This window comes from Symsagittifera roscoffensis, chromosome 4, assembly GCF_963678635.1.
Source record: "Symsagittifera roscoffensis chromosome 4, txSymRosc1.1, whole genome shotgun sequence".
Classification (NCBI taxonomy): domain Eukaryota; kingdom Metazoa; phylum Xenacoelomorpha; order Acoela; family Convolutidae; genus Symsagittifera; species Symsagittifera roscoffensis.
Window position 1 is genome coordinate 39,089,021 of NC_087065.1, and position 11,846 is coordinate 39,100,866.

Below are 11,846 nucleotides of genomic sequence, written 5' to 3' on the forward strand. Positions count from 1 at the left end.
CACGAACCCAGCATGCGCATCGTTTAGTCTGCCCTCCAATGCAGCAGTTCCTCTCCCTGTTAATGGAATGAATCGTTTTTCACGGCTGGGAGTATTGACTGTTACGTACCCAAAGAAGTTCACACATTCTTCGACAAATGGTTCGAAAGCAACTACAATCGAAAGTGGATAGAGAGGTTCTAGTTGCAACGAAACATTGACAGTGAAGTTCTTGGATGTTTTATGTGGCTCCAATGCCTTTCTATCATGCGAAGGATCGGCATAAGCGAACCCTGACTCCTTAAAGCTTATGGTGAAGATAGTACCACTGATTCTAATTCCCAAGTCTCGTAGAGCCAGGTGTTGGTTTGCAGGATCTGAAAGCCTGTTTCCCACATTTTTTATTCCAATAGAGTCACCGAAAAGGTTCTCAAAACCGTTCGCTTCTCTTGGAGTTACCTGAATAGGCATCAATCTAAAACAAAGACTTTTTTATACGTAAAACTCACTTAAGATATAAAAGTAGTTTTCATTCACACTTTGTGAATTTGTGAAAACATTTTGATATTACTAAGTTGATCTTGGCTAGGATCAGGAGCGGACTTGGGGGGGGGGGGGGGGGGGGGGGAGGTGCAGGGTTTGTGAACTTCCCCCTTTCGGGGATTCGATCCCCTGCCGGCCCAAAGGGTCCCCCTTTGGTACTTTTCAAGAATTCCATTTTTGGCCGACCGAACCTAAAATTTTTCTAAGGGCGCCAAAAATATCGAGGGGGAACGCGCGCCAAAAAACCGCGGTTTTTTCAAGTCAAATTGTCAAAAAAAGTACCCAAAAACTACTTTTTTAACCGTTTTTTTTCTTCAAAAATTTGCCTTCGGTGCCAACAATTTTGTCCACTTAGGGTGTTTATAGTGTTCTGGGAGCGCTCGGAAAGTCAATTTGGCCGACTTAAAAAAATGTCGACAAAAGTTTTGAAAATCCGCCCCCCCCCCCGCGCCCTTGAGAAAATCCTATTCCGCCCTTGACTAGGCTAATAAACACTAGTTTTCCCAGATGAACACTTGTTTTGATTTCAGAATCTGAAACAGTTTAAACTGTACTGTCAAATGATCTATTTCCAATCTGGTGTTGTTTTGATGCAAAACATCAACAGAAGGTGATCCAAAACAAACATCTGTAATACAATATTTCCAACGTTACATGAATGTTTGAGCTCAAGTAGTTGGAACCTGAACAATAATTAACAAAACGTTATCAAAGAAATTATAGCCAAAGCAGACGTTGTAACGAAAATGGACGAAGAAAAGAAATCACCGACTTCAGCCAAACGAGAAGTAACAAAAAAAACCGTACGAGTAACTGTTATTGGAGACTCATCGTCTAATACCGTGGGGTTCCTCAGAAGCGTTCTGACAGGCGCTGGTTCAGCAGTTGCTGTCGAGGAGGCCTCATCTTTGAAGTTGACAACACAACGCATCATCAAAGACGTGTTTCTTAACTCCAATCAAGCCAAAAAGGGAGTGAAATCGATCGATAAGAAGTTGAAGAATGTGAAAGAGCAGCAAGTCAGACTCATCTTGACGGCCGAGACGGAAAAAAATACAGACGTAAGTTCCAAAAACAATGGTATGCCAGGCAAACTTGCCCACGCATGCGTCAAATGCCAAAAACTATATCAAAAGTAGCTTGCTACGCTCAATACCTAGGTTTTTCCGAAAAAAAAAACAACAAAGTTTAACTCTAAGCTTTGTGATGGTTTTGTAAGATTTTTGAAGCTATTTTCGCGCTGCCTGGTCTTAAACTCAATTTCATGAATAAAACTAGCAGATTCAACAGAGAAAAAAAAATACATTCTATTTCAATTAATAACTAAACATGACACTATTTGGCCACTTGCGAAACAGTTGACGCACTAATGACACCCTTGAAAGAAAAATAGGGATACATGATAGCATTCAAAACTACATTCCAAAACTGGGCAAAAGTAATGACTCGGAAAGTGTATAAAACCTCGGTTGACATAAGGTTAATATTATTGGTAGGGCAACTAAAAGGACGGAGTAAACCGAAAGGCGAAATTAGACTTCTTTTAAGTTAACCGTGACTTTTTTTAAATAAGGAACCGATGTAACAGCGATTGTAATGCGAAAAAAAACTGGGTTTTAGAAATCAAAACTAGCCCTAATTGTCCGCAAACACTCAATAACAAACAGCAGCAACATAAAAGAAAATCAGCAACAAATCTTTCATTCGAAATTCAACAGTACAAAAACCTATTTGAAACTTACAACATCAGTTAAAACTAGCAAGTAATGCACCTCCGGTGCTTCGAACTCAAAAAACGCCATATCTCGGAAACTAAAAGGAATTCAGCATTCATATTTGGAGGCGTGAGAAAATCCTGGCACCACCCAACTAAAGAATTGGGAATTTCAAATTTTCTGCTTCAGAGTATTCAACGTGAAAATTGCTTATACATAAAATATATGAGAAAACAGCTAAAGGAATGCATCCATAGCAATAGACGAAGGCATTCAACACTGCTTTTCATTTCAAAGAATGAACGATAAAAAGAACTAAACTCAAAAGATTTTTTAAACTAAAAAAACTCAAATCTCCAAAACTAATGGTATCAGATCTTCGTATTTTCAACTCCGAAACAAATATTAACTGATCAAAAGCATACAGATGGACATTCAAAATTATTTTAAAAAAACTTATGAAACAATGTCAATTGCACAATCACCAAAACCGAAAACGAAATTCTTGTTTAACTTAGTTCTTTTTTTTTTTCAACTGCTTGTACATATATTATGTGCTGCCATTAATCCAGGGTAACAAATAATAAAATATCAATCTTTTTTGTTGATTCAATTCAAATTTAACACAAATTATATGGTTGAGAAACTCATCTTTAAAAGTTCTGTAGAACTAAGTAAAAACGGCGTATCTCAGAAAACAAGATGATTTCAGCAGTCAAATTTGAAAAGTATTGAAAAAAAGTCGTATTACTGAAACTAAAAAGAAATCACCAGTCACAAATGCAGAAAAATTTACAACCCCTGCGACTACCCTGGCAGCTCATAGATATAGGGTTGTGAAATTCCAATTTTGTGAAATATATTATAGATCAATTTTTTGACAACTTTTTAAAAATCATTAGAAAAACGTCATATCTCGAAAACTAAAAAAATTTGAGCAAATAAACTTAGAGGCAAGATTTGCAATGCCTGAGAGTACCAAGGCAATTCCCAACTACAGGGTTGAAATTTTCGGAAGTTTTTCAAATCTAGGTTTTATGAAATTTTCTGAAAAGGGCACAAAAAAAATTTGCGCACTCATAATTGGTGTCTAAGCTTGCAACCCCTGAAGGTACTATGGCAGCACTCAACTAGAGGGTTGGGAATTTCAAATTTCGTGATTATTCAAAATATGTTTTCTGAAACTTTTGACACAGGCAAAGCAGAGCTTCGCACCACTTGCGATGCAAAAATTGTAAGCCAAGAAAAAGTTATCAAAAAATCAGATTGCAAAATTGTTGCAAAAAACTTTTTCAAAAATTATATAAGCAACAAAATCAGCCAACCTCCAACTTACTTTTTAAACCTGCCTGCTATGCATCGGAGTATTCCGAAGACACGCAATCGAAACATTGGTAAACTGCACTGATGAAAGAACTAAAAACAACTTACTCTGATTTACGCTTTAAATGAAAGACATAAAAACCGAACAATATTATTCAATTTTTCAGAAGCCTAGACAAATTCAATTAGAAAATGCGATCTAAAAGAAACTTCAAACGATTCTTAAAAACAACACTAACGACAAAGATAAATTTCGCAAAAACTTTCGAGATTCCGTTCCAAAAAAAACAACTTATTTTTCAATAAAAAACTAGATCAGTAAAAACCGAAGGAAACAAAAAACAAGAATTAAAACTAGACATGGAAACTCAACTAGACTAGAATTAGGCACTGCTTACGGATTGTGAACAACTATGACGCCAAAAAACGCCAATTTTTAATTACAAAAAAAAGATCCGATCAGACAAGAACACTAAGTTGACAGAAAAAACGGTTTACCAAAAATCAAACAAAAAAACAAATATCAAAGGAAAAGATCAGCCAATGACCTTTTTTTAGAAAAGATTATCAATTCTGAACAATATTATCAAAAATTTTGATATTAAAATTTTCTGGTTTGATAGCACTTCAAGCTTGCTTGGTTCCTGTTTTTATCATTCCTAACACACTGAAACTACCCATAACTGGAGGAATAAAAAGGTAGCAAAGAGCAGCTCAAATTGACTTGCACCCTTTACCTACACCAGAAAAAAAAACATGATAAAAACAGCTGACTGAACAAACAAAAGCACAAAACGTTAAAACCAAAGATAATGAGCAAACTGAATTCAGTAACGATAATATTTTTTTTCAATTTTCATAAATATTCACTTTTGTTAGGAAGGGTCTGGGAAAGTGATTTAGATTTGTCCGAAACATTTTGTACGACTTCAAACATTCTTTTAAAAAACAACAAAAAAAAACTTAAAAAAATCATTCGGAAAATGGGCCGACGGAAATAATGTCGGCACTCAAGTGCCAAAAAATACCAAACATTTTTGGTTTAAAAACACTATCAAAGAAACTCATAACAGGCAGAAAAGGCCCATACCTAACATGCACATGCTTCATTGCATCTGTACAGTAAGGCACGTGCGAATTCTATGGACAAACTTTTTTACGTGCAGTTTTGCATGCTACATTGCATCTGTACATCTGTAAGTAAGACACGTGCGAATTCTGTTGACAACTTTTTGAAAAAAAAATCACAAAAATTAAGGAATCTCGTAGAATAAAAAGGCTTGGTTAGTCAAGTCACTTAATTTAAACTGACAAACCAAAAAAACTTCTTAATTATAGCAATTACAACATAGCTTAAACATGAAAAAAATTCTTTCGTTTATCATGCAAAAAAAAATACTTTGAAGAAGCTTAAAAATGGCGAGATACTGAAGCCCGTATTTACATATATAATAGATTGTTCCGTTTAGTTGCCATGGATTTCGACACATTGAAGAGTTTGGTTTGATTTTTCTCGATGAATGAGAACTAACTATACTTTTAGGTGCTGCTGTATCTTCGTGAATGAAAGCATGGAAGGACCGCTTTCGTTGACTCTAATTGTTTTTACAGCTGTAAGTTAAGTGCTGTAGGTATTTTATTGATTATGCTTTGGTCCCACTAATTGTTCATATTGCGACCCGCTTGGGCAATTTTTTCTTCAGTGCAATGTTGCGTACAATTTCTTCTCGCGTCTAGCATGAGTTATAAATTGTTTTTTTTTTTTTTCAAAAATCGTCCGAAAAATTTCATCTTTAAAAATTTTCATGTTTTTGTATTTAGTAAAGTTCCTTTTTAAACAACCAGCCCAGTTACACAATTGAATATTCAATTCAGAAGCGAAGCGGAGCTTCGCAGCACTTGCGATAAAAAATTTTGCGGTGCAAGATAGTGAATGAACTCCGTCCTTTTTTTTAGGTCGACCAACAATGATTTACTGAACTCTCCCATATCACTATAAAGACCATATTCTGACCAAATTTTCTGAGCCGCAGTCAAAATTTTGAAGAACAGGGCAATTGCGTTTTTTTGGCGCGCACTCCTTCACCATAAGTATATATTGGGGCCAAAAGCGCCTTTAGAAAAACTTTAGGGTTGGTTGGTGTCATAACATAATACCAAAGGGGGGCCCTATGAGTGGTGAGGGGTTCGAATCCCTAAAGTGGGGTCGAATCCCTAAAGGGAGGTTCCATCCCATCCCCCTAAATCAGCCCCTGCCCTGACAATACATCAATATCAACTTGAGAAATTCATCTTTTCTGAAGGTTTTTATGTTTTTTTTTTGAAAAATAATGAAAAATCACAAAATTGTCCTAACTCATAAACTAAGACAATTTGAGCAGCCATATTTGTATGCAAGGTATGTAACGCCTGAAAGTACCCCAACAGCACCTTACTTTAGAACTACGGATTTCAAATTTAGTGAATTTATCTAAGTTCATTGAAAATTTTGACCAATCATGAAAAAACATTGAGTTAATTTTAATCTAAGTTTTCCATTTTTTTACCAATCGTAAAAAAGCGCCTTACATCAGGAAACCAAAAGAATTCACAATTGGAGGCAAAATTTGCAATACCTAAGAGTACAATGACAGCGGCTCATTAAAAAAGTTAAAAATTTCAAATTTTATAAAGTTTTTTTTTCAAGTAATTTTTTGACAGCGCCCGACTACCATGTAGGGAAATTCATTTTTTGCGACTTTTTTTAAATTTTAATTTCCTAAATTTTGGAAAGCTCAGAGAAAAATGCCATATCTCGGAAACTGAACGCAATTAATGATTTGGAGGCGAGATTTAAAACCCCTGAGAGTACCATGACACACCGAACTATCGGGTTGGGAATTTCGAACTTATTGGCATATACACTGAATTCAAAAAAAATCTTACACAGAGGCGAAGTTGCACTTCGCATACACAAGCAAAAAAACATGACCGATAACGCTACTGGGAAAAACTGAATGAGTAAAACTTTAAGTCTACAAAATTTCTCAAGTGACGCACGCCAATTATAAAATTTGAAATTCTATAGCAGTACCAGTCAATTTGAAGAAAATAAATTTACCAACTAACCCCCTCAATTTATAGAGCAGTCTATGGAGCAATAATTACATGAAAAAATTAAATGTAATAAAAATAAAATGAACTTTTTTTTAATTTGAGATTTTTTGTGAAAATCATCCCCCCACACGCCATATAAAGTTAAAAAATGATAAATTTTGCTCCCAGTAACAATTCAGCTATGGCAAATAAGCTTCCTTCAACCAATTTGGAACAATTTCTACGACGGATTATATCTCCGCTTACGCGTTAATAGCGCGAAATACATCGCGCGTTAATTTTCCCGAATTGGCCATTTTAAATCCCCATAACTTTACGAAAAGATCACAGATGAAATATCTTTACAATGTTAAGCTCAGGACAACAATACCTTTTGAATGATATTTTTAAAAGTTCCGTCAAAAATGGCTAGTTTAAAAGTCGAAATTTGTCTGAAGAAAAAAACCACCCCGAGTACAAATATTCCGTTACTTTCGTTACGAAAGTCGGAACAACAATCGTCTGTGTTAAAATCCGTAATATTGGCTGTACTTGACATTGGCTGGTTATTGATCAAAACGAACACTTTTAAAATGAACACATTTTATCGCAACAATATTTGCGACTTAGGTTGGGAAAAAAAGATAGTTCATACTATAACACAAGCTTTGCTTGTGTAAAGAATTGCAATACACGATATTGCTTAAACGTGCAAGAATTCTTTCATTCCAAAAATAATCAGTTGAAAAAGCTTAAAAAAGGCGAGATAAAGAAACTCTCATTTAGATATATAATAGATAGATAGACAAAAGAGTTTACCTAGATCTAACTACAAAAAAGAACACTCTGGTTTTTTTCATGATTTTCGAGCACAAAAATGCAAGCACCACGGAACAAAAAAAAAGGAGAATCAAAACTTGAGAAAAATAATTTGCTCTAAATCAGCCTAGAGAACAGCCATGAAGGGTATCTGGTGAGTCGTGGGCTACCTCAGAGTAGTTTCTGATTGAGTACACTGTCTCTTTGTCACGCTGTTTTTCCGTCCGTAATGGTTCGTGCAAATATTTAGTCCAATACTGATCTTAATCCTTCTTACTTTTTTGTCACAACACATGTATAGGAAAACTGGTAATGCGAGGTTAATATGAGATCAATTTTATTCTATCTTTTCTTCAGTTGGTCTGGCTAGTAAAAACGAATCATTTTTACAATAAAAAACACAGAGGCGAAGCTGCGCTTCGCACAACTTGCGATACAAAACAAGAAAGCCGTCAAGACAAAAGAATGTGAAATTAACATCGGGAAAAAAATTAGCAAAACCAAAAATAGCAGACACCCTTAAAGCCGAAAAAAACCAACAAGACATAAGACTTGTAAAAAACTTAAGATTTCCTTCGCCCTCAAAGCACACACATACACAGAACTTCCCCAAATGAAGCCACTCTGCCGATATAATATAGGCCGATATCTATATAGCTGAAAAGGAGAAAAAAAATAAAGCCGAAAAAATCCAAACAAATTTAAAACTAATAAAAAATTGTTATTAAGAAGACCCTTGCCCTCAAAAGATACACACGCACATGCGAACAAAGTTTGAGAGACAATATGAGGCCATTAAGACTATATAATAAAGGCCGAAACCAATCAAGCAAAAACAGGAAACGAAAAAATTTGCCTGTTCATCGTTCTCACAATATCAACGACATACTTTAGGAAAACTTTAACACCCACTTCTGATTGGTCCCTTTCCAGTCTTTGCAAAAACAGACTGCGTCTGAAATGTTTGCATATTCTGATTTTGGTAAACATCAACAATTCACGCGATACCAGTTCAAGCCAGCTTTGCAATCTACTCCTTTTTCTCCTGAGGTTAGCCTGGAGGGAAGACGCCATTTTGGTCTTTTATTGGATTGCTTAACTGTCGAACTACCCTTTTTGATGCGGTTGCGTAATCCTTTTGCCACAAATTGCCTGTACTGACCACAAGAGAAGCTCCAGTAGCCAGCAAATCTTTTCAAAGGATAAATTATTATTCCTTCATTTCAAGCACAATACAAGATTGCTGAATTGAGTTTTCTCATTCGTATGTTACAAGTCACAGTGACTGACAAAATCAATTCTGATTTATCGAATGATTTAGCAAATAGCGCGACAATTGCTCCAGTAACATGCAACGAGTTCGGCTCAAGTCAATGAAAATTTTAAGACTAGCCAAAAGTGCTGGCGAAACTGAAATTGTTATCCTACGTACGCTTGGGTGCGCCTTTCTTACTTTCACCGTTAGAGTGTTCCATCACGCCCTAAATGTTCTGCTATGAAATTTCTCAAGGGTAATTTTGCACTCGTCGTCAAATCGTTGAAGATTCAAACTACACCTCCATCTGTTTCGGTTGTTCTGCGAGACTCGTAAGACTTAAGACATAAGACTTGTAAAAAACTTAAGATTTCCTTCGCCCTCAAAGCACACACATACACAAAACTTCGTTTTCTCCCCAAATGAAGCCACTCTGACGATATAATATAGGCCGATATCTATATAGCTGAAAAAGAAAAAAAACAAAGCCGAAAAAATCCAAACAAATTTAAAACTAATAAAAAATTGTTATTTAGAAGACCCTTGCCCTCAAAAGATACACACGCACATGCGAACAAAGTTTGAGAGACAATATGAGGCCATTAAGACTATATAATATAGGCCGAAACCTATCAAGCAAAAACAGGAAACGAAAAAATTAATGTCATGAAAAAATTGAACTATAATTTTCATTAAGATTTTAGAATTTTTGCAATCCAAAAATGAGCATAAAATCTACTTTTACATTGAAAAGGCTCAAAATTAGGTCACTAAACCGAATTCTATTGGGCCCAACATAGTTTTTAAGAAAATATAGAAATCAAGGTTAGTAAAAACAAAAAAAAACGAAAAAAACTTATAGCAACTACAATTTAACTTGCGCGTAGCAAAAAAAAACAATTCTAAGATGTGGCAACTAAGCCGACAAAACATAAGCAGACAAATAATAAGCTGACAATTTTTTTGAAAAAGAAAATTCACCGTTAAAAAAAGAAGCCCAAGCGTACTCCTTACCTCCAGACCAAGTAAGCCGGAGACGCAAAGTTTCAGTTCCTTACGAAATGAACATAAATTTACCGTTTCGAATTTGACCATTCTGTGAATAAAGTTATTTACGGGGGAAAATCTATTACCCGATTGCAATACCAGGGGGTAGTTATCGATTATGACTGGCTAGTAGCCAATAGTTTTCCATCATATAAAAAACAGTGGCAGGATAACTTGATGAATGGTTAGGTGGCTGTTTCTTTACCATTCTTTATCTGTTTCAGATAGTAGTTCAAAGATCGGATGCAGTCATACTGTTATTCAATCTTTGCGATTCAGACAGTTTACAACGCGCTCTAAGAATCAAGGAGATTATGGATGATCAAGGATTTGCACCAGGTTCGATATTGCTTTTTCTTGTGGGCAATGGTTCATACGATGAGAATGAGCTGAGCAAAAACGAGATTCAGGAGCTAGACAAAAAACACAAACTTATCGCTGCTGAATGCAAACTACAGAAGTATTTTGAAGTGTCTTCAGTATCAGGACACAATATTACGGGTTGCATGACAGACGTCATAAAGCATGTTCTGTTACAAGATAACTTTAGTGATACCACATGCTTTTCGCATGTCTGATCTAGAATTCTCATGCAAAGAAAAAGCACCGTACTATGAATTTTATATTTCATATTTGGGTGAGCACACAAAAATCGGGGGCGTTCAACAGTGCCGAAGTACAACAGTGCCCAAAAAGGCGGGAATAATTTACAGGCATTTTCTAAAGAGAGGGAAATTACTGGCGCTAATTATCAAAGAAAATCACTCCAATTTTGGCGCCAATATGTCTGCAACTGCAAAGTAAACAATTATTTTGGCGCCAAACATAGCTGCAAATTTTCTCGCTCAAAATCTTAAAGTTTTACTTAAGATTGTAAACGATCGCTGTTTAATTTTTGATTGCCGCACTTAATATGTTGAAATTTGTTCAAATTTACGGCACTGTTGAACAAAGTTTTCATTTTCGGCAATGTTGAACAAAGTTTTCATTTTCGGCACTGTTGTACTTCGGCACTGTTGTACTGCCCCCAAAAATCGGTTATTGCAAAATCAAAAAGTAGAAAGTGGTTCACAACATTCGTGCGGGAGGTAACTATGCGGTGGGTCATTTTTTTAAGCAAAAAAAGAACCAATTTATTCATTTAACATCATATTAAAAATGAGTGTGATTATATTTTCAAAACAAGAAAATGGGAAATATATCCAAAAATTAAACATCAATAAATATTACAACATCGGTATTCGTCATATAAATTTAAATTTATTCCACGTAGTCTTTACATTGGCTGCCAGTACTTAATTTTCAAGGTAAATGCTGTAACTAGAATCACCAGGTCTGACATTGTGTATGATGATACTAGGTGAGAATTTTTAAATTGTCAATTCTAACGTTTTCGCACATTTTGCGCATCGTCAGGATTTCAAAATATTTTTCATAGCAAATGATCAACGATCATGCAAAATTTCAAACTTAATCAAAACATCAAATTTACCAAACTCACCAATCTAAATCGAACAACTGGCATAACCTGCTAAATTATATCGTTATTTTTAAGTTTCCTTAAAATTATTTAATTAACTTTTCATTTTCCTTAAACATGTCAATCTCGTTTTTTTTCATTTTTATTTAGCTATGTTAAAACATAGACTAAAGTTTAGGGTCAACTCTCTGCTCCTAAATTCCTCTCGCGTGTTTATTTTGGGCCGGTACCGCCATATGTGGTGCAAAGCTTCTAACGTAAGTATTTTTGGGTGTTCCCTGTTTGATCTATAATTTCTGAGAATGCGTTAAAATTGTAAATTCAAATAAACGTTTTTGCACATTTTTGTGCATCTTCACGTTTTAAAAACCTACAGTATCTGTACAAAAAGATCGAAGATCATAAACAGTGTCATACAAATCATTATTTCGAAACTTAAAAAGTTTTAACCAATCACAACTTCACAGTTATTACTTAAATTATGTAACAAAGTTCTGAAAGTTTTCAACTTTTTTCTTTTTACAATTTCGTTTTGTTGCTAATTTCATGCTAACATTAAGTTATTTCATTATTTTTTGTTTTAGCCAACATTTATCGATTCTGGAACTAT

The 11,846-nt window shown here is 35.0% G+C and overlaps 1 protein-coding gene across 1 annotated transcript; it reads left to right on the plus strand.

The window, feature by feature from the left end:
• Positions 1–1,132: 1,132 nt before the first annotated feature.
• On the plus strand, positions 1,133–10,576 carry LOC134845074 (uncharacterized). The gene is made up of 2 exons (XM_063861919.1): positions 1,133–1,583; positions 9,981–10,576. The coding sequence occupies exons 1-2, from the start codon at positions 1,269–1,271 to the stop codon at positions 10,332–10,334; spliced, it is 669 nt and encodes a 222-aa protein (XP_063717989.1). The 5' UTR covers positions 1,133–1,268; the 3' UTR covers positions 10,335–10,576.
• Positions 10,577–11,846: the final 1,270 nt, after the last annotated feature.